Source organism: Artemia franciscana, chromosome 8 (assembly GCF_032884065.1).
Source record: "Artemia franciscana chromosome 8, ASM3288406v1, whole genome shotgun sequence".
Taxonomy (NCBI): Eukaryota; Metazoa; Arthropoda; class Branchiopoda; order Anostraca; family Artemiidae; genus Artemia; species Artemia franciscana.
Window position 1 is genome coordinate 51,968,580 of NC_088870.1, and position 23,411 is coordinate 51,991,990.

The 23,411-nt window shown below is 34.0% G+C and overlaps 1 protein-coding gene across 1 annotated transcript in view; it reads left to right on the forward strand.

The window, feature by feature from the left end:
• The window catches only part of LOC136030548 (transmembrane protein 62-like), a 100,889-nt gene that overhangs the window by 15,042 nt on the left and 62,436 nt on the right, over positions 1-23,411 (forward strand). Inside the window, exons 4-6 of the mRNA XM_065709599.1 lie at positions 1,345-1,479; positions 4,519-4,818; positions 19,006-19,147. Coding sequence (XP_065565671.1) covers positions 1,345-1,479; positions 4,519-4,818; positions 19,006-19,147 — 577 coding nt within the window. The remainder of the gene's footprint in view (positions 1-1,344; positions 1,480-4,518; positions 4,819-19,005; positions 19,148-23,411) is intronic.

The window sequence follows — 23,411 nt, forward strand, 5'->3', positions numbered from 1 at the left end:
TATGAAAACGTAAGAAACCCTCATTACAGGCTGTTTATAATAAAAAAAGCTATGACCATCATTCTTAGCATCCAAAGCTAGTTGAAAAGACCACATACTTTATTTCCTAATTATCATTGGAATTAAATTATAGTAATAATTGATTTAGTGAAATTTATTTTTTGTTCATTCCTACTTTCAACTTCAGGGTAATAAGGCATGCATCAAATATAAGTCAGGAACCCAAACATGATTGTCTCTTTCGGTGATTAATTATTGTATTATGTGGCACACAACAAGCCAAACTTCTCGGGTCTGTTAACTTTTCAGATTTCCTTTAGTGTTTTAGCATGAACAAAGTGATTGATTGGTTGGCTTAGTATTATTTTAGGAGTAGAAACATTAATTAGAAATATTTTAGAATTAAATTAATAGCTGCAAAACTAATTTCGGAACGGAATTGTTGTAATTCGTTTGATGATTTGATTTCCAAAGTATGTGATGTGTAAAAAAAATAAAGGCTGTTCAATGTTCTTAGATGTTAATGAGTTTCCTAATTCAGTGTCAAAGAATATTTCTTCGGAAATTATTCTCCATATTGATCTGAAGAACCTCCGCTTTAGATGAGGTTTCCGCATTGGAAACCTCCGCTTTAGAGTTCTCAGACTGGTTGATTTTGATTGAGGTATTTTTTTCAAAATCGTCCTTTTCGGTATTGTTTCCGCTCTTTTTTCTTACTGCGCAAAAATAGTAATCTTAATGAATTTCGCATGTTTGAAATTCATTTCTTTTTTTTATCCAGAATACTATTTTTAAAGTTGATTTAATTTAGTATGTAATGTGTACAAAAAAACTAAGCCTTTTCAATATCCTTAGATATAGATGGGTTTTCTAGTTCAGTGTCAAAGAGCATTTCTCCTGAAATTTCTCCCCATGTTGTTCTGAAGGACCTCGCCTGAAAACCTCCGCTATAAGAATCTCAGACATGTTAAATTTGATGGAAGTAATTCTTATCAAAATCGTCCTGGTAGTGTTTCCATTTTTTTCTATTTGTGCACATTTGTCTTGCTAAAAATTTTGAAGGGTAACTTTGATGTCAATAAATTTTGTATGTTTAGAATTGCTTCTTATCATGGACTTTTTTAAATCCAGAATATGATTTTTACATTTTTAATCTTCTGTTGGAAAGAGTCGCTGTGTACTCTTTTCTGATGGAATGATAATACCATCAATTACCATGAACGGTGTGAAAAAGGGAAAAGTTTTTTCTATACATGTTGGCATTATATGCTTATAACATTATGTTGTTGGAAGTGAACGTTTGATTTAAGTTTAACTTAATATTTAATAAGATTTTTCTTAAAGGTGATTTGACCGATGCAACAAGAGAACAACCGATGGGGTCCCAACAATATGAAGAAGAATGGCGCCAATATTCAAATAGTGTCAGAAAGTGTAAAAACCATACAAAAGCTTGGCTTGATATTAGAGGAAATCATGGTAAGTTTAATAGTATTTTTAACTTTGATATTGTTGACTGGTATGCGCATAGAACATGTAAATTCTGCTGTGTGTGGCCAAAATTAGATATTTTAATTTGTGAATTTTATTATTCTTTATTTATTTTATTTATTAATTAAAAGTTACATTGTTTATTTTATTTACTAATTATATAGACTAAATGTGTGTATAAATTATACAAAGCAGATAAAGCATGTAAAGCACATTTAAAAAGTATATAAAGCATCAAATAATTTTTTTTAAAGAATAAATTCCATTATTATTTATTTTTACATTAGCTCTGCTAGACTTAGACCTGATGAATAAATCAAAGCCCTGAAAGACAGTGAATGTGGTGAATATGTAAAAATTATAATAGCTGAGATGCAGGGCGTTTTTCTACAATTGAAAAAAGTTTGGAAGGATAGGAAGATAAGTTTCAAAGCTACGAGTCTATTTTCTTTTTACATTTTCATCCCATCCACAATGTTTATTAATAATACTACCCATAATTTATCTTCTTCTTGCCTAACAAGGTAACTTTAAGGAAATATACACATCCACCATCTTCATTAATAATACTACCCAGAATTGATCTTCTTATTGCCTAACAAGGTAACATTAAGGAAGTATACATAATCGGGAAATATTATTTCCCGATTATTTCCCGATTTTCGATTATTTTCCGGATATTACAAATCGGGAGAAAAGGGTGTTGTTTTCCAGTTTCTTCAACTAAAACATTAATAAAGTATTTCTTCACACAAATCTATAAAAAACCACTTAATGATATCTGGGGGGGGGGGTGAATATAATTTGATCGATTTTCTCATTACGTATATTACCTCTTCATCCCGATTTATTCCTAGCAACTTGGTCTTATCAACATCCGACTTTAAAGCACCCGAAATTCTCAAGACTTTGTTCTTTCGTTTTTGAATTTATTCATTTTTGTTCTTTCAATTCATTTATTTATTTGTTCACTTAATCAATGATTTTTGAAACACCCATATCTCAGAGCCATAATTGGCCGCTGTCATTATCGTGGCTTTTAATCTCAAAGACCAAGCTTTGCACCTTCAGAAAGGAACAGTGTCTTGTTAGAATAAAATGTAATTATCAATAATATTAATAATAAAAAATAAAATAATAAAAATATCAATAATGATATTTATTGGAACGTTCATTTACGTTATTTCTCTCATCATTACTGTAAGGTTGAAAATTAAAGGTTAAGTCAGGTTGCATCATGTGAGTCGATAGCAAGAATTATACCTAAGTGTCATCTTAGCTGAATGTATTGTGCTGTGAAATTATTTGTGCATTTCTGAAATTTTAAGGTATTTCTAACGTTAAGTGATGGTCTATCAAGTTAATCTATAGCTAGGTATCATCCTAGCTCATTGTGTTCTTCTGAAAAATCTAACTATGAAAAGATGACTGTGACAATAGAGAGAAATAGTGATTTTTTAGAATAGTATATAATTAGGATATTTATTGGAGTGTTCTTTTGTGTTAATTCTCTTATTACGTTAGCGTTGAAAAATCATTATTACAACGATTTTAAAGAAAATCATCATTACATTAACGTTGTTAAGTGATGGTTTATAAGTGAATTGATAGCAAGGCTAATGGCAAAAGGAATAAATACTTGCAAATACAAACATCTGAAATACGACCAAGGAACGAACTATATCTGCAAAACTTACTAGTTCGGAGTGTAAAGCTTTAAATATATTGGGGTTGAAGAGGAGCGTGCGCAGCTGTGATGGCCTCAGACAGCTTAATTTTCATGTGAGCTGTTAGTAGCTATCTGTTTTTACCATCGTCTTAAAATGGCTAATATCTGCGATTTAACTACTTATATGCTCGTAATAACGAAAAGAGGGTACCATTTTAGTTCTTTCTGCACTTGTAATACAAAAACTTGGCAAATTTTGTATTATGGGGTATTTTGGAACGCAAATAATAAATACTAATTAATCATAATTGACCATAATTGTATTCTGGAACTACGCTAGAGCTTGAACTAGACATAGCTGTGGCTTTAAAAGGGCAGCAAATATTTGTAGGACTAATTTGTAATAAAACCTTTACAAAATCAAATAAGTAAGTAATGCTAAGTGCAGTATAGATCAAAATGTGAATGCTAAGTCAAATAAGTACTTGATAATAACTCATTAGAAATCATGAACATGGAAAACTTTTTACCAGAACCTCCCTGAAGTATCTGTTTTTACCATCCACTACTTACATGCTCGTAATAACGAAAAGAGGGTACTATTTTAGTTCTTTCTGCACTTGTAATACAAAAAATTGGCAAATTTTGTATTATGGGGTATTTTGGAACGCAAATAATAAATACTAATTAATCATAATTGACCATAACTGTATTCTGGAACTACGCTAGAGCTTGAATTAGACATAGCTGTGGCTTTAAAAGGGCAGCAAATATCTGTAGGACTAATTTGCAATAAAACCTTTACAAAATCAAATAAGTGCAGTATAGATCAAAATGTGAATGCTAAGTCAAATAAGTACTAGATTGATTAGAAGTCAAATAAGTCAAATAAGTACTAGACTCATTAGAAATCATGAACATGGAAAACTTTTTACCAGAACCTCCCTGAAATAAATGCCTGGTGGACAAAAGAAGAATAAATTATCAGAATATGTGCAGTTGCCTGGTCAATTCCAACGGTAATGGACGGTAACGGTAAAAGTGTAAAACGGTAACGGTAAAACGGTAACGGTAAAAGTGTGAAAGGACAGCTCAGTATCTGTTTTCCTTCAAAATCAAGTAAGTATGTATTGCATATTCGGTATGCGCTACCTAAAAGCAGTTAAAAGTGACCATTCTTAAATGCAAAAGTTGTCATTTTTCTGACCAGTAAGTTAATTGATATCAGAAGTTGCGTAACCTTTATATTATGCATTCATCGTCCATTTTGTCAATCTTGTCTTCATCGCGTTGTTTAATTTATTTTATTAGCTATTCTAAATTTTTAACTACATTTCACTATTTTTCTTTGCTTTTAGATACATTCAATGTTCCAAGTAGCAACAGCTCCATCAACTACTTTCGTAACTACTCTGCTCAGGGGCGCCTCCACAGTTATTCATATATGTATACGACAAAAGAACAAGGTTATACTGTCAATTTCATTGCCGTAGATGGAACCACCGAACCTGGAACTATTAAGCCATACAATTTCTTTGGTATTATTAGTCCAGAAGGATTCGCTGTTTTAGAGAAGATGAAGAGGGATGCTGCAATTGGCAATGCTACATTTTGGTTTGGACACTACCCGACATCTACTTTACTATCTCCTAGTCCAGGTAAAAGGGATATAGGAAGCTGAAAAATAGACAAAGAATTAAAAATCAGTTCCCAATTGAACATTGTGTTACTTAGTATTAGTATTACTGAAAGAGGTAAAGGTAAAGGAAGCATTACTGAAAGTAATACTTTCAGTAATTACTGAAAAAGCAAAGAAACGACAAAACTCATCATTTCCCATAACTTCTCGAGCCTATTTTTCTGTTGTTAATATTAATACAATACCGGGGGACCGAATATCGCAAGGAGAAAAGATAGATAGTTTTTTTTTATTTCTTTCGTAAAATAACTTTTTTTTGAATTGAAGCTAGGGACCCCCCCCCCCCGAAATTTTTGTCCGACTCGTAAAAACGCAACAAAAATAAATGAAAAAAATTTTTGGATGCGTGTTTTAATTCTTTGTACCCCCTCCCCCCGAAAAAATCCTGGATATGGCCCTGTCTCTTGTATATAAATTATTGATGTAGTTTCTGCCGTAATAATGATGTAGTGTTTAATGTGAAGTAACTAACAATCCGAGACTCGTAAAAACGCAACAAAAATAAATATAAAAAATTTTTGGATGCGTGTTTTAATTCTTTGTACCCCCTCTCCCCGAAAAAATCTTGGATATGGCCCTGTCCCTTGTATATAAATTATTGATGTAGTTTCTGCCGTAATAATGATGTATTGTTTAATGTGAAGTAACTAACAATCCGAGACTCACTTCATTGGTGTCAAAGGAGAATGTCCTTCTCTAAAACCTCGACATTAACTGATTTTTCAACCTACAAATTGAGGTTTGAAATTTCCCCTACTTACGCTCAAGGCTTTAAACCTTCAGGGGCCTATAATTCCAATCAGTAGACGATTTGTGAAAAATATCAAGGGGCTGAGAACGGAAACCGAGTTTTCTCTAAATTGGGACCTACCTAGGTTAGAACGGTTGAAGTTATAAAATACTCATTTGAAAACTACCAAAGTTCAAAATAAATTTTTTTTGGTTAAAAAGTAAAAAAAAAACTAACCAAAGACTCTACCATCTTGCTTCTAATGAAATGATATCTCTCAATGTTTTATTATTATTGTTATTATTACTTTTCTAAAGGGTTCTTCATTGTCGGTTAGTGAGACTGGCCCTTATGTCAGATGTAACGCTTTAGAGTTGCCTTAGTAAAGAGCTATGTGCTCTTTGCTCTATATTAGGACTTTAATGTACAAGACAAAATAAAAATAGTAGTTTTTCCTAAAACTGGGCCAAAAAACTTTTAGCTGAATGGTTTAAAACTTATTGACTACATGTAACTTGAAACTTATGCTTGAAACTTATACGTTGTTGGTGGGAGGGGGAGTTTGTTAAAGGGCCCTGAAACGGGCCAAAACATTTGTTTTCTTTCATCAGTGTCAACCTTACGGCCGCTAGTCGTTGACCCAATTGGAACCAAAGGCCTTTTTTTGTGGAGATGGATTTGGAAATATACAGATTGGTGTTTTTCGCTCGGCTTTAAAGCTAAATGTAGACAGGTCCAGAAAACCTTAATGAAGATGAAAATCCTTTAAAAAAATTAGGTTGTATCGATTCAGAATGTATGAAAATAGATGCAATATTTTTCTGTGTCTCTCCCATGGTCTTTCACTCGACATAGAATATCAGAATGGTCAAATGTAACTGGTTTTTAAATATGTTTTTTGTTAACTTTGGTTAAATGAGGACATACAGTTCTTCGTCGGGGGAAAAAATAACTTTTTAATTCTAATTAATTAATTCATTTAATTCATTTAACGATGCGATGAATTTTTAATTCATTAACGATGCAAAGCTGAAATTATTCCTGACTGTCCAAAGTCTTAATTAATTATTCAAGTCTTATTAATTATTCAAATATTTTAAAAAATAATCATTATTCAATAGTGATTATATTTCAATAATGAAATATAAAATATTTTAATAAAAAAATCAGTAATATTTTAAAAATAATAACTATTCAATTATTTAAAAATAATCATTAATTAATTATTCAAAGTCTTAATTAATTAATTTGCAAGTAATTTTAATTCATTAACGATGCAAAGCTGAAATTATTCCTGACTATCCAAAGTCTTCACCAAAGTCTTAATTAATTATTCAAGTCTTATTAATTATTAAAATATTTTTAAAAATAATCATTATCCAATAGTGATTATATTTCAATAATGAAATATAAAATATTTTAATAAAATAAAATATTCAGTAATATTTTAAAAATAATAACTATTCAATTATTTAAAAATAATCATTAATTAATTATTCAAAGTCTTAATTAATTAATTTTCAAGTAATTTCAATTCACTAACGATGCAAAGCTGAAATTATTCCTGACTGCCCAAAGTCTTCACCAAGTCTTCATCAAAAAAGCTATGCAGTAAGTATTTGGGACAGAAGCCCGCAAGAGTTTATGAACTGGATGGTATTTGAAGATAATTTTGTATGATGATATGCTCGCTAGTTTAAGTAAGATAATAGGTAAATTATAATCCCATGATTGTCTGGTTATCAGTATTCCTAATTGCCGTTAGTTTTGCTATTTATATGCGTAAGTCGACTATATCTATTCTTGTATTACTGTACTATTCCATAAACCCTTCTTTAATTCATCGGGGATAGAATTCGATCGACAATTGTTCTATCGGGGATAGAACTATAGGGTAAAATTTTTAATGTGAGAATGGCTTATTGTCAGCTTCATCTTTTCATAATATAACAACTTTTGCCCTTTTTTTCCAGATTAGGGGTTCTTTCATTTAATTCTAAACTTATAGTTATTTTCATAGAGAGGAAAAAGTTTTTGCTGTTTATTTAAGGAAAGCAAATATAATTTATGAAGACATAAATTCGAGACTTCTTTTTTCTGTCTCGGTTCAGTATTTTCATTTGACCTCTAAAAATCTCATTTTTGATCATTATCTTTCTTTATGAGAATTTTTAATGAGAGCGTTGCTTATTGTCGGCTTCATCTTTCGGTAGTAAAGAAACTTCTTACCCCTTTTTTCCAGATTAGGGGGTTCTTTCATTTAATTCGAAACTTATAGTTATTTTCATAGAGAGGAAAAAGTTTTTGCTGTTTATTTAAGGAAAGCAAATATAATTTATGAAGACATAAATTCGAGACTTTTTTTCTGTCTCGGTTCAGTATTTTCCTTTGTCCTATAAAAATCTCATTTTTGATCGTTTTCTTTCTTTATGAGAATTTTTAATGAGAGCGTTGCTTATTGTCGGCTTCATCTTTCGGTAGTAAAGAAACTTCTTACCCCTTTTTCCAGATTAGGGGGTTCTTTCATTTAATTCGAAACTTATAGTTATTTTAATAGAGAGGAAAAAGTTTTTGCTGTTTATTTAAGGAAAGCAAATATGATTTATGAAGACATAAATTCGAGACTTTTTTTTTCTGTCTCGGTTCAGTATTTTCATTTGACCTCTAAAAATCTCATTTTTGATCGTTATCTTTCTTTATGAGAATTTTTAATGAGAGCGTTGCTTACTGTCGGCTTCATCTTTCGGTAGTAAAGAAACTTCTTACCCCTTTTTTCCAGATTAGGGGGTTCTTTCATTTAGTTCGAAACTTATAGTTATTTTCATAGAGAGGAAAAAGTTTTTGCTGTTTATTTAAGGAAAGCAAATATAATTTATGAAGACATAAATTCGAGACTATTTTTTTTTTCTATCTCGATTCAGTATTTTCATTTGACATCTAAAAATCTCATTGTTGATCGTTTTCTGTCTTTATGAGAATTTTTAATGAGAGCGTTGCTTATTGTCGGCTTCATCTTTCGGTAGTAAAGAAACTTCTTACCCCTTTTTTCCAGATCAGGGGGTTCTTTCATTTAATTCGAAACTTATAATTATTTTCATAGAGAGGAAAAAGTTTTTGCTGTTTATTTAAGGAAAGCAAATATAATTTATGAAGACATAAATTTGAGACTTTTTTTTTCTGTCTCGATTCAGTATTTTCATTTGACCTCTAAAAATCTCGTTTTTGATCGTTTTCTTTCTTTAAGAGAATTTTTAATGAGAGCGTTGCTTATTGTCGGCTTCATCTTTCGGTAGTAAAGAAACTTCTTACCCTTTTTTCCAGATTAGGGGGTTCTTTCATTTAATTCGAAACTTATAATTATTTTCATAGAGAGGAAAAAGTTTTTGCTGTTTATTTAAGGAAAGCAAATATAATTTGTGAAGACATAAATTTGAGACTTTTTTTTCTGTCTCGATTCAGTATTTTCATTTGATCTCTAAAAATCTCATTTTTGATCGTTTTCTTTCTTTATGAGAATTTTTAATGAGAGCGTTGCTTATTGTCGGCTTCATCTTTCGGTAGTAAAGAAACTTCTTACCCCTTTTTTCCAGATTAGGGGGTTCTTTCATTTAATTCGAAACTTATAGTTATTTTCATAGAGAGGAAAAAGTTTTTGTTGTTTATTTAAGGAAAGCAAATATAATTTATGAAGACATAAATTCGAGACTATTTTTTTTTCTGTCTCGGTTCAGTATTTTCATTTGACCTCTAAAAATCTCATTTTTGATCGTTTTCTTTCTTTATGAGAATTTTTAATGAGAGCGTTGCTTATTGTCGGCTTCATCTTTTTATTTAAGGAAAGCAAATATAATTTATGAAGACATAAATTTGAGACTTTTTTTTCTGTCTCGATTCAGTATTTTCATTTGACCTCTAAAAATCTCATTTTTGATCGTTTTCTTTCTTTATGAGAATTTTTAATGAGAGCGTTGCTTATTGTCGGCTTCATCTTTCGGTAGTAAAGAAACTTCTTACCCCTTTTTTCCAGATTAGGGGGGTTCTTTCATTTAATTCGAAACTTATAATTATTTTCATAGAGAGGAAAAAGTTTTTGCTGTTTATTTAAGGAAAGTAAATATAATTTATGAAGACATAAATTTGAGACTTTTTTTTCTGTCTCGATTCAGTATTTTCATTTGACCTCTAAAAATCTCATTTTTGATCGTTTTCTTTCTTTATGAGAATTTTTAATGAGAGATTTGCTTATTGTCGGCTTCATCTTTCGTTAGTAAAGAAACTTCTTACCCCTTTTTTCCGGATTAGGGGGTTCTTTCATTTAATTCGAAACTTATATTTATTATCATACAGAGGAAAAATCTTTTGCTGTTTATTTAAGGAAAGCAAATGTAATTTATGAAGATATAAATTTGAGACTATTTTTTCTGTCTCAGTTCTTAACGCAGGAAAATAGGCCCTGTTTAGTCTCTGTTAGGGATGAAGACTGGTGCGGGTAGGTTCCAATGAAGTCGAAACATTTGTAAAGTTTGTTTGTGTCGATATGTATTAACTGTAACCAGACCAAAAATTGTCGTTTAGGGTTGGCCTAAACAAATAAACCCAACTTAGAAACAATAGCGAAATTTACCCTATTGTTTCTAAGTTGTGTTTGCTTGTTATGGAAAGGCAGCATGGTCTTCGTCGCTATTTACGTTTGACTAAATGTACTGAGCATGTAGACAGGGATAAGGGTACCTTAATGAAGACAAAACCGTTGGAAGGAATTCGTTGTATTAATTTCTAACGCCCATGTCCTTTGTTTTCGATCGGCTTATAAATTAATGAGCATACACACTGGAAAAAGGAACCTAAGAGTACAAAATACTTTGAAAAAGCTGTATTGATACTAGACACCCCAAACTGGGCCAGAAATGGGTCTCCTCCATTCATTACGAAACATCCAGTGTAAGTAGAGTGGACCCACCGGGCCTTACTGAGGACATCATATTTTGGAACAAAAATTTCACAAATTCTGGTTGGCCCAATTCTTAGCGTAATTTTTTTTTCTTTTCTTGTAGATCTGCCTGAAAATTCAGGACATGTAGAAAGGGTCAAGGGAAGCTTTATTAAGACAAAAAAGTAAATAAATAAAGAAACAAATGGCATTGCAATGACTCTTGATGTCATATTCTTTTTTTAAGACAACTATACAGAAATCTTTTGTTTAAATGATATTGACTTGTATTTAATTAAACAAACAGTTAAGACAAAATAGAACATAAACGGATTATTTTACTGAAATGGTGGATTAAGGTGACGTATATACTCAAGGGTGTCTAAAAAATGGGGACAGAATGGCTTCGGCCGCAAATAAGATAAAATATTACTCAGATTGACGCTTACTAATGATAATTACAACCATAAATTACACTCTTTTCAAGTAGGATGCTTCAGAATCAAATAATCGGTTGGGTTTTAGACCCTTTTAAATTTTCATTTGTGCCAATTCTTGTAAAAATTTGTAGTTTCAAAACCGTTTTGTATTTCTGAGGGAAAATAATAAAAGAGAGACATATCTAATATGTAATACGTGTCTCACAGGGCTGGTAGGCAGAACTAGTTGGACTTATAAACGCATAAAACGGATAAACGCATTATAAACGCATAAAACGGTAAGCAATTTCATTATCAAACGCCTCAGACAAACTTGCCGACCAGCGGCAGTTCTTGTCATAATAAAATCGAGGCACTAAACATATCAAAATCACAACCATAGCCGTCGTCATTCAAATCTATAAGTTGATTCGAAATATTACGGAGTAAAATTAAAACCTAAAAATTAAAAACCTAATAATTAAATATCCAACTATCTGTAAAAAAAAACAACAACAAAAACTCCAAGTTCAAATTAAAAAAAAACTTTAAAAAGCAAAACGAATAAAAAAAATGAAATAAAGCAAATAAATACGTACAGTCATTGACGAGTGAGTGCATTATTAAAAATATTGACGAACGAGGGGGCAAAACTGCTTTCCTAACGCATATACCGGCTGAATTTTTGGCACCAGTTAAGCTACTTGTCACGAGAGCCGTTGGCACGAAGGGAGATACTCTTGGGGGTGGGGTTCATGAAGTCGCGGATTTACCAAAATACCGAGCCAACATTTGAAATCACGGCATGTCGGAAGAGTTGTAGGGGAAAATTGTTTTGACTTAGTTTCGAAATTAAGAGGAGCTTACTCTTAGAACCCTCCTCTTAAATTTAGTCTCATATTTCACGCTTTGTTTTTTTTTCTTTTTATGGCACTTGGTATTAACCAAGTGACATATAGCGATCGCAAATTCTGTCGGTCTCTCTGTCCCGGTTTTGCTACTAGGCACTTCCAGGTAAGCTAGGACGCTGAAATTTGGCAGGCGTATCAGGAACTAAACCAGATTAAATTAGAAATTGTCTTTTCCCCGATTCGACCTTCTGGGGGGGGGAGGGACTGTTAAATCGGAAAAATTAGAAAAAAGGAGGTATTTTTAACTTACGAACGGGTGACCGGATCTTAATGAAATTTGATGTTGGGAAGGAAATCGTGTCTCAGAGCTCTTATTTTAAATCCCGACCGGATTAGGTGACATTGAAGGGAGTTGGGGTGGGGAAACATAAAATCTTGAAAAATGCTTAGAGCCGAGGTATCGGGATGAAACTTGGCGGGAAAAATAATCACAAGCCCTAGATACGTGATTCACGTAACCAGAGTGAATCCGCTCTCTTTGAGGGAGTTGGGAGGGAGGTTAATTCTGAAAAATTAGAAAAAATGAGGTATTTTCAACTTAGACTTACTTAGACTTAGGTCCTCCCACGCCTGAGGGCACATAAGGCAGCAACAGTGGTTCGCCACGAACGACCTGTCCCGAGCCTTCGACCAAAGCTCCTCCATCGAAGACCTTGCCAGCTTCGCCTCCTTCTCTAACATCCTGCCAACGGTCATTTTGGGTCTCCCTGACTTGCGGAGGCCAGGGGGTATTCAACACCATATGTCATGAGGTAGCCTTCCATCACCCATTCGCACCATGTGCCCTCAATACATCCATCGTCGCTTTCTAATGGCATCAAGGATGGGGGTATGATTTGTCATGGTATAAATCTCATCATTTCTTATTCTCTCAGTCCAATGTATATTCAAAATATATCTTAGGCAGTTATTATCGAATGCCCATAGTCGTTTTCCTAGTTGCGCAGTGATACTCCAGGTTTCACTACCATATGTAAGGACGGAGAGGACATTGCTATTATAAATTCTGAGTTTTAGCTTCTGGGAATATTTGCCATTTCTCCAAACATTTCTGAGACAATTGAAGGCAGAGCCAGCCAATGCTATTCGGCACAAAATTTCTCTTTCAGGATTGGCATCTTGCGTAAGAATGCTGCCTAGATATTTGAACTCTCTCACTACTTCAATTTCCTCATTGTTGACCAAAAGTCCCTCAGCTAAGTCAGGAATGACTGTATTTGACATTGGTTTAGTCTTGTTAGCGTTTATGGAGAGTCCAACAGCATTTGCCACACGCTCAAGTTCATTTATATTATGTTGTATATCTTCTGATTCGTGAGCGAAGAGTGCAATATCGTCCGCAAAAACACCATCATGAAGGGTTCTTAGTGGGTTTAATTGTAGACCCCCTCTGAAGCTACATCCACGAAGCACAAAATCTATGACTATGGCAAATAATAGTGGCGATAGAATGCAGTCCTGCCTTACACCCGACTGAACGGTAAACCAGTCCGTTAGGCCACCCTCGGTTGTTACTGCACACATAATATCGAGGTATAGCGCTTTAATTATATTTACAATTTTACTCGGGATCCCGTAATGTATTAAAATTTTCCACATGGTCTCGCGGTGTATCGAGTCGAAGGCCTTGAGAAAGTCAATAAATACTGTGAGTAGTTGAACCTGCCATTCGTTAGATTCTTCGAGCAGGATTCTCAGGCTAAATATTAGGTCACAACACGATCTGTTTTGGCGGAATCCATGTTGTTCATCTCTCAGAACTTTCTCCACTTTACTTTGAATTCTACTGAGAATAATTTGGCACAAAACCTTGCTGCCAACTGATTGTAAAGCGATGCCTCTCCAATTATCACATTTAGTCTTTTGTCCTTTTTTGAAGAGTTTTACAATTACTGCCTTTGACCATTCACTCGGGACTTTTTCATCATCCCAAACACGTGACAAAAGTTTAAACATGGGCACTGCTAGGGCGCTTCTACCATATTTCGACATCGTGTCTCAGAGCTCTTATTTTGAATCCAGACTGGATCCGGTGACATTGGGTGGAGTTGGGGGGGGGGACCTAAAATTTTGGAAAACGCTTAGAGTGGAGGGATCGGGATGACACTTTGTGGAGAAAATAAGCACAAGTCCTAGATGCGTGACTGACATAACTGGAACGGATCCGCTCTCTTTGGGGGAGTTGGGGGGAGGGTTAATTCTAAAACATTAAAAAAATGAGGTATTTTTAACTTACGAAGAAATTTTCGGATCTTTATGAAATTTCATGTTTAGAATGATCTCGTAACTCAGATCTCTTATTTTAAATCTCGGCCGGATCCAGTGTCACGGGGGGGGGGGCGGAAATCTTGGAAAATGCTTAAAGCAGAGAGATCAGGAAAAACTTGGTGGGAAGAATAAGCACAAGTCCAAGATAAGTGACTGGCATAACCGGGCCATATCCGTTCTCTTTGGCTGAGTTGGAGCGGGGGGGGGGGGGGTAATTCGGAAAAATTAGAAAAAATGAGGTATTTGTAGCTTACCAACTGGTGATCACATATTAATGAAATTTGATATTTAGAAGGATATTGTGCTTTAAAGCTCTCATTTTAAATCCCGACCAGGTCCGGTGACATTGGGGAGAGTTTGAGGGGAAAACTGAAAATCTCAGAAAATGTGAAAATTGAGGTATCTTTATCGTACGAGTGGGTGATCGGATCTTAGTGAAACATGATATATAGAAAGATCTTATGTCTCAGATGCTCCATGTTCAATTAAAATTGGATCCAGGGACATAGGGGGTTGGAGGGGGGAAACAGAAATCTTGGAAAACGCTTAGAGTGGAGAGATCGGGATGAAACTCTATGGGAAGAATAAGCAAAGTTATTAATACGTAATTGACATAATTGGAACGGATCCGTTCTCTTTGGAGGAGCTGCGGGTTGTAAATTTAGAAAAATTAAGGTAATTTTAACTTAAGAACGGGTGACTGGATCTTAATGAAATTTGATATTTAGAAGGAACTCATATCTCAGAGCTCTTATTTCAAATCCCGACCAGATCTGTTGAGATTGGAGGGAGTTGGAGGGGAAAACCCGAAATCTTGAAAAATGCTTATAAATGTCGTAGATTCGTGATTGACGTAACCGGACTGGATTCGCTCTCTTTGCGTGAGTTAAGGAGTGGGATTCAGTGCTTTGGCGAGTTTGGTGCTTCTGGACGTGCTAGGACGATGAAAATTGGTAGGTGTGTCAGGGAGCTGCACAAATTGACTTTATAATACAGTTTTCCCTGATTCGACCACCTGGGGGGCTGAAGGGAGAGGAAAAATTAGAAAAATTGAGGTATTTTTAACTTACGAGTGGGTGATCGGATCTTAATGGATTTTGACATTTAGAAGGACCCCGTGACTCAGAGTCCTTATTTTTAAACCCGACCGGCATTAAGCCTCTGAATTTCCTTTTAAAGCAATCTACTGATTCTTAAAATTTTGCCAGAGCTCATGCCATAGGAGCTCTTGGCTCTTCCGACCTCGTCACAAGTGCCATATGAGCTCTTAGCTCTTGTTTTTCAGTTTTAAAAGGGATAAAAAAGATGACTTGGGTTTCTATATTTATGAAGAATAGCGTGCAACGACAAGGCAAGCCTCCAATGTTTGTGTGTGTGTAAAGGGTAGGGGGCTTCCATGGGCAGCCTTGGAAGCTGCTTTTATGTAAGTGCAATGTCCCTGTTACCTTATGCTTTGACGAGAATGTCCCCCTCCATCTCCATGCTGAGAGGCTTCTTTCCCGTTGAATCGAAAAAATTCTAATTTTGAATGGTTTTTAGTGAAAAACTTTTGCTTCTGGGCAGTGTTATTTTTATGGTACACTTCTAACACACTTGTCTTGAATTTAGTCTCATATTTCACGCTTTTTTTGTTTTGTTTTTTCAGCATTAAAAGGGATATAAAAGATAACTTGGGTTTCTATATTTATGAAGAATGTTATGCAGCGACAAGGTAAGCTTCCAGTGTGTGTGTGTGTGTAAGGGGTAGGGGGCTTCCATGGGTAGCCTTGAATCCTCAATATTCGTTATATGAGCTCCTTTCATGTAAATGCAATGTCCCTCTTACCTTATGCTTTAACGAACATTACCCCCTCCATCTCCATGCTGAGAGGCTTCTTTCCTGTTGAATCGAAAAATTTCTACTTTTGATTGGTTTTTAATGCAAAAGTTTTGCTTCTCGGCAATGTTATTTTTATGGACATTTTCACATTGTTTTTGACAATCTATATTGATAGTACTACATTGTAGAGTCTCAAATATGTTTCTATCAATTAATTATTCTGACTTTATTAAAAGCCATTTATTTGAATAAAAACCATTTAAGTTTAGTAAAAGTTGTTTATTTTGATAAGGCGATTTATTTCAGTAAAAGCAATTATTTGATTAAAAAGCCATTCTTTTTAGTAAAAGCCAATTATATCAGTAAAAGCAATTCATTTTGACAAAAGCCATTCATTTTTTATAAAGACCTTTTATCGCTCTATTTTATGAAGGCGATGTATTTTAATGAAAGTCATTGATCTTACCTGGCACTATTTATTTAAATAAAATCCATTTATAGCGATAAATATCATTAATTCAAACAAAAACTTCAATGTTAATGAATGTATCAATATGTTAGCAAGATTATGAAATCTTGATTACTACTATTTTCTCCAAGGTCAGCGATACCTATTTTTTGAAATGTAGATGGCACTCGAAAGAAGTTATTATCTTACTTGCATCTTCTTCCGGCACAACTTAAGGGCAATTTGCAATGGACTGAGGTAATGTTATGATGTAAGTCTAACAGAGTTTTAAATAACATTTAATATGCCACAAACAGAAATATCAAAGGAAATTCTAAAATTAAAAAAACATTTGAGTGTTAGTTCCATAATTCTGGTACATTTTCAGGTAAAACTGCGATTAAGATGGAAAATGCAAAGTTTGGAACTAAAAAGAATTCCAACAATTTTGTTTTAATTGAAAGCAAAGATGCTATTTTGCGAAGGCCGAAGGCCTAGTCTGCTTGTGGTTTAGCCGGACTAAAGCAATGGCTATCAAAATACCTACGGAGGGAACTTTTGGTAGACAGAGAGCCCGCCAAGCGGGCTCTTTTATCTATTTACATTATACATTTGTTGGGTGTCGTACTTGAATGTATAATAGGGTAAATGTGGCCGGAATCTTCCCCCCTGAGGCGAAATATTTATACAGCATGCAAAACCTCTATCAAATTATTTGTTTTCTTTCGTTTTTTGACATTTCTAAGAAAAATACTGTCTCCGCCCAGTACCCATAAAGTCGAAGTGTCTTGTTTTTTTTTCTATTTTGCAGATCCTATATTTTGGTACCATACTAGTATGTTTGAGGAATTTATTTTGGGGAGGGGCAAAGTTTGTCAAAGCCAGGAAATTATGTAAAATTAAAGGGACTTCACAAATCGTAGAAAGAAAGTTGTAGATTTTTCTTGCTTTTCCTCCAAGAATAATGCTTCTTCAGCCTTTCCTTATTAATTTCTTATTTCCCTTCCTTCTTAACCTTAGGCTTTTTCCGCTGTTTTTTTTATAACAAATAATCGTTCAAATGGGGATAAGTCCATTTATTAGACAATGAAAACAGGTACAAAAATCTGGATATTTTGACCACATATACAGCGATCGTAATCAGTAGAAACACTAAAGCATTGAAATTAAAACCAATTGAAACTAAAAATAAAACCGGAAGTATTTGTTTTGTTCAGTATAAAAAGTTTTAATATTAATTAAGGCCTGTTTTTTTACCTACATCTATCAATCATCTATCACCCATCGGAAAAACGACACCTATCCACATTAAGCTTTCTTTTGTTATCACACAATAAAGGGCGACCGAACCATTCTTCATATTTAGCTTAATGTTTAATTTACGTTGAGTTGAAAGAGTACCTAAAATTATCCTCAGACAATTCGTTAGGAAAATATTTAGCACATATTCCTCAACCTTTCGAAGTGCCAGCTATTCATAGCCATATTCGACCATCCTTACTCGATCACCCGCTGCTGTTGCCATGGCTTTCAGTTTTAGCTCGCAGAATTGTCTTCCTGTTCTTCCAAACTCTTTTCAACTAAAAAAAAATTGTCCTTTGATCATTTTATTTTTACATCTTGTCTTATCCATTTGATCAATATTCAAGTTGCCAAAAGTCACCCCTTCACCCTCGTTTGCTGATTGAGCAGATTAAAGAAGGTAAATTCTTTCTTGACTTTGGTGCTGAAAGTGACTTAGCTTTCTTGTAAATCGCCTGACAAATATTTCATGCCAACTCTCCCAAGATAATGCCTTAGTGCCAGCTTTGGCGGAAATAAACCTCATTTGGGGAAATATACATCTTTTATCTTAAAATTTATGACAGTTCATTCACATACATAACTATTTTACTAGTTGGTTATATGATTAATAGTTAGTTATTTTAGACAAGTCTCCAAAGCAATCCCTGAATGACCACAAGAGGTTTATATTCAAATTGTAGGATAGGTGTTGTCAGAGGTCAAATGGACACAAATGATCCAACCTCGTTTACTCCAACCATTTTATCATTGAGTTTCAGACCTGTTTTTGCTCCAAAAACCTCCGAAAAAAAATTATTTTGCTAACATTTTTATATAATGTATTGGGGTCATCTGCGTAATTCAAGCCTAGAGAGTTTACCCTCGTATTTTATTCTACAATGTCCTTTAGTTTTTCCTGGTTCCTCAGGACGAAGTCCGTCAAATAATCGATATAAACATGTATAGGGTATAACCCCCTCAGTCGCTCATGGTGCTAGTTTATGTATATAATAATCTAGTTTGTCTTGTTTCTTTTCGTTTTGTTTTCACGTTGCTTTTCCAAGTGTTTGTATTGCGTGTAACAATAAATTATCTTAATAAATATCAAATAAGTTTTATAAAATATTAATTATAAATTATTGATTTTTAATTATAATTATATAAAATATATCATCTTGATTATCGTATACATGTATGTATGTTTACATATACATGTATATATATATATATATATATATATATATATATATATATATATATATATATATATATATATATATATATATATATATATATATATATATATATAAATTTCTTATCCTTTGGTATTCTTATAGGAATGAGAGAACTAATGAATGATGGAATGGCTTACTTAAATGGGCATCTTCATACCTTTTTTATGATGGTTCCCAAGATGCATACCCTTCACCATTCTGGTCTTATCGAGCTTGAACTTGGAGACTGGAAAGATCATAGAATGTATGTTCTTGCTTCTTTTGAGACTTAGCAGTAACTTACTTTAAACCCTTTTGGAGCTAATTATGTGGAAAGCAAAAACTATAGATTAACATTGTATGGTGACTGATAAGATAAGAAACTTTCCATTATTTGACTGACTTAATATTTCACACAAAAGAACCCATCAGGCTTTAAAAAGGGAGTTCTCACCACTACAGGAATCTTGTTCTCGCTGCTGTTGCTGGTGCTGTGCCAGGGTACCTCACTTGAATCCATAAAGGGGAGAGGGGGAGGTTAAGGTAGACATAACCAAGCTACGTTTGTAAACTTAGGGAAAATGAATTGAAATTGAAATTAATTTATATATATATATATATATATATATATATATATATATATATATATATATATATATATATATATATATATATATATATATATATATATATATATATATATATATATATATATATATATATATATATATGCGCCTACGTAACTGAGTACGGTCATGTTTATTCATAGTGAAAAAATAATGTTACTACTGTTGGTTTTTCAACCAATGATAGACACCAACTTTTAAGGGGAATATTTGACTCCATTTTTGACAGAGGGGATTTAAGTAGGTGTGACGAAGCAGAATGTTAAGCCTTTGGAAGAATGCCCCTCCTGGTCTCCAGTACAGAAAATTTTAAATTGAAGAACTAAAAAATCCCTCAACTACCATCACTGTTGTCTCTCCTAAAACCGCTAGATACCAAAGGTTGAAGTTATGGACCCACTTTTGGCAGCCGTATTGAAGGAAGACTTCAAGTATGGGAAACCGAGTGGAAGTTGTCCCTGGGGGGGGGATTCTCCCCTCATCTCAAATTTGGATTCTTTGGTTACGAGGTCCTGCTAAATTTGAGGTTTCATGAAGATCCGAGCACTCTTTCGTAAGTTAAAAATAAGTCATTTTTTTCTAATTTTTCAGAATTAAACCTCCCCCCTCCCAGTTCCCCCAAATAGAGTGGATCTGTTCCAATTATGTCAATAATGTATCTAAGACTCTTGCTTTTTTTTCCCGATCTTCCACAAGTTTCATCCCGATCTCCCACTCTAAGCGTTTTCCATGATTTTAGGCCCCCCCAAACTCCCCCCAATGTCACCAGATCCGATCGGGACTTAAAATAAGAGCTTTGAGACACGATATCCTTCTAAATATCAAATTTCATTGAGATCCGATAACCCATTTGTAAGTTAAATATACCTCATTTTTTCTAATTATTCAGAATTATTTCCCTGCTGAAGAATATCAAGCCTTAAGTGGTAATTTCCCTTCAAAACAGACCGGTTGCTTATTTAAAGTATCTCTTCCCTATAAGCCCGAGCAACAACATTCAGACACGTATATTGAAAGACTTACATTTGATTTGTGACTACATTGTATAACAGTTAAGGGAGAACTCATTGAGCAGGAATTTAATGTGCTAATGTGAAAGCGTATTCGATACCCATTCGACACTCTTATCAATTTGTGAGCCTCAGCGTCGGCTGATAACCTCAAATGCGCAATTAATAAATTTTCCAGATTTTAAATCTGAATATTTCTATCTGCGGCACAAAACAGGAAAAGTTAAATGGTTTTTCTAAGATTTCCATAAAAGTAGGTGTCGGATTTTAGTTTTCTGTCATTTTTTGGGGTCTCTTATTGTTGCTCTGTATTAGTTAAACGATTTGTAAAAAGAGAGGGTATTTATCTCCCCGGAAACAAGGAAGAGTGTGATTGGAAAGCGAAAATACCTCACTGAAGTAAAGCAAGGCATATTTTTACCATAGAAATATTGGGCAGTAGCCTTGAAATTAGGGGCTAGGGGGGAAAAGAGAAAGGGTGCAAAGCAGAAGCCATGTATTAATGTCAAAGAGAAAAAGAAATATTGCTACCATTTACTTCCATGTCAAAAAGTGTACATTAATTCTATTTTTTTTGTGACGTATATTGTCACATTTTTTCTAGCAAATCATGTTATTCCTTAAGTGTGTATCTAGAATACACTTAAAAAATTTTAGCACTAGTCATCAACTCCAAGTCACAGCTGTTCATGGCTCTAAACACGCCTGTGGGTGAAGCTGCCAAGACATGACTATCCATTAACTGGAGAAAGAGGAAAGTTATGGTAGTGCAGCCAAAGTCAGACGCCGATAATTCTAATTACTTGGTCTCCGTAAATCTAATCGAAGTGGTTGACCACTTCACTTGTTTTGGTTCTCATCGACCATGAAGCTGCTGCTCGTGCAGCCAAGACCTCTGCCACCTTCGCCAGACTGAACCATATTTGGAAGAAGCAATGATCAAACGAGCCACCAAAATGAAGATCCTTGGGGGGGTCAGTCTATTCGATCCTGCTATACAGGGCTGAAACTTGGCCTACAAATGTAGCTGTCCAGCGCCGTGTCAACACTATTCATTTAAGTGGCTTCGGACAATTGAGAGAATCTGATTGTCACACATGGTTGGCGAGCGGACACTTCGTTGGTTTGGACATTTTTTGCGATTGCCTATTGACACTCCGGCTCAGATTCTTTACGACTTTAAACCAACTAGTAGTGGCTGGAAGTGTCCAAGAGGAAGACCCAAGTTCCGGTGGAGTCATAGTCTTGGAATATCCTAGACCAAGCTGGAATTTTGCTGTGTGATACAGAGGTTCTTGCTGCAGACCACCCCACGTGGAGAAGGCTGACAACGCTCTCAACGTCACACCAGCATGAGGATTAAGTAAGTAAAGCAAGTATGTCTTGAATGGAAACCAAGAAGCCACGCGTTTTTACCCCTTATGTTTTCAGCCAGAGTATTTTTTACCACTTTTTGAGCCGGTAAATAGAATTCGAAACCTGATTTTTGTATGAAATCTTAAACAATTAAAAAGACAGAGAGTTTGTGAGTTACAACATTTTTTACAGTTAAGCTCTTTCTTTCTCTGTGTTTATTTTGCAAGGTTACTATCAAGGCCTGTCATATATATATATATATATATATATATATATATATATATATATATATATATATATATATATATATATATATATATATATATATATATATATATATATATATATATATATATATATATATATATATATATATATATATATATATATATATATATATTGTTTCACCAGTTGACAGTAAGACCTAACTTAAATTGGCGTACTCCGTTTAGCGGGAACGCTAAGAACTGCATTTCTGGGAATTTTTTTCGGCGTTTTTCTTTCCCACCGTTTCGCGCGGGATTCAGCGTATTTAGAATCAGTATAAAAGACGGACTCATTAAGGATGAGTTGTTATCAAAAACTTTCTTTTTTTTAGAATTTTGATTTCTATTGACAAATGTCATTCTTGCCTTACCTACCGTTCCAGTTTGACTTTACCTTTCCCACCATAACCAGCATGACTTTAGATATAGAACGACGTATTCTGATGAAGTTGTGTCTTTTTGAACGTCTTTATTTGTAAACTTGTTCGAAAAAAATCTTATTCTGAATGCTTAAGGTATATGCTCCTCTCTGAAACAAGCAATGTCGTGACATCGCAATGTCGCGACAATGTCGCGTTATAGCCTGCTGCTATAAATTTCACCAAAAGGAGAAGATACTTTTATTATTTCACTGGATTCATTAGTCTCAAATCTATCCATTCGTCTAGGCAGAATTGCTATATTATTTCATCATTTTGTTAAAGAAGATTCTAAAGAAGTTCCAAATCTAGGGGGGCGATAGGGGGCAAGCACCCCGGGGGGGGGGGGTAAACAAGCTTAAATAGTAATATATTTGGGCAAACACTGTAATATTTGCAATATTGATGGTGCGGCAGGGGGCTGCAAAGTCTAAATTTGCCCCCTTCCCCTCCTGAGAAAAAACCTAACTCTGGCTCTGTTCTAAAATGGCTAATAAAATAAATAAAGCTTCAAATGGGGATAAGTCCTTTTATTAGACAGTGAAAAAAGATACGAAAAAATCTGAAAAAAAGAATAGAATTTTCTACTTTTCAACGATCTTCAGTCAATTTTAAACTTACTTTTTTATACAACCCTCTACACCAAAACGGTGCACACCGAGTCTCAAAATTTAATTTGGTAGATGGATAAAATCTCGGCAATGGAGTGATTGTTACAATATCGTATTTTAATGATCAATGAAAACTGCAGGAGAGCAGAAAATTTTAATACTGACACTTGCACAGATGTTATAAACATAGCAGTTCTTTTTAAAAATTTGCTCTTGAATATTTTTTCTCTTTTTGTTTATC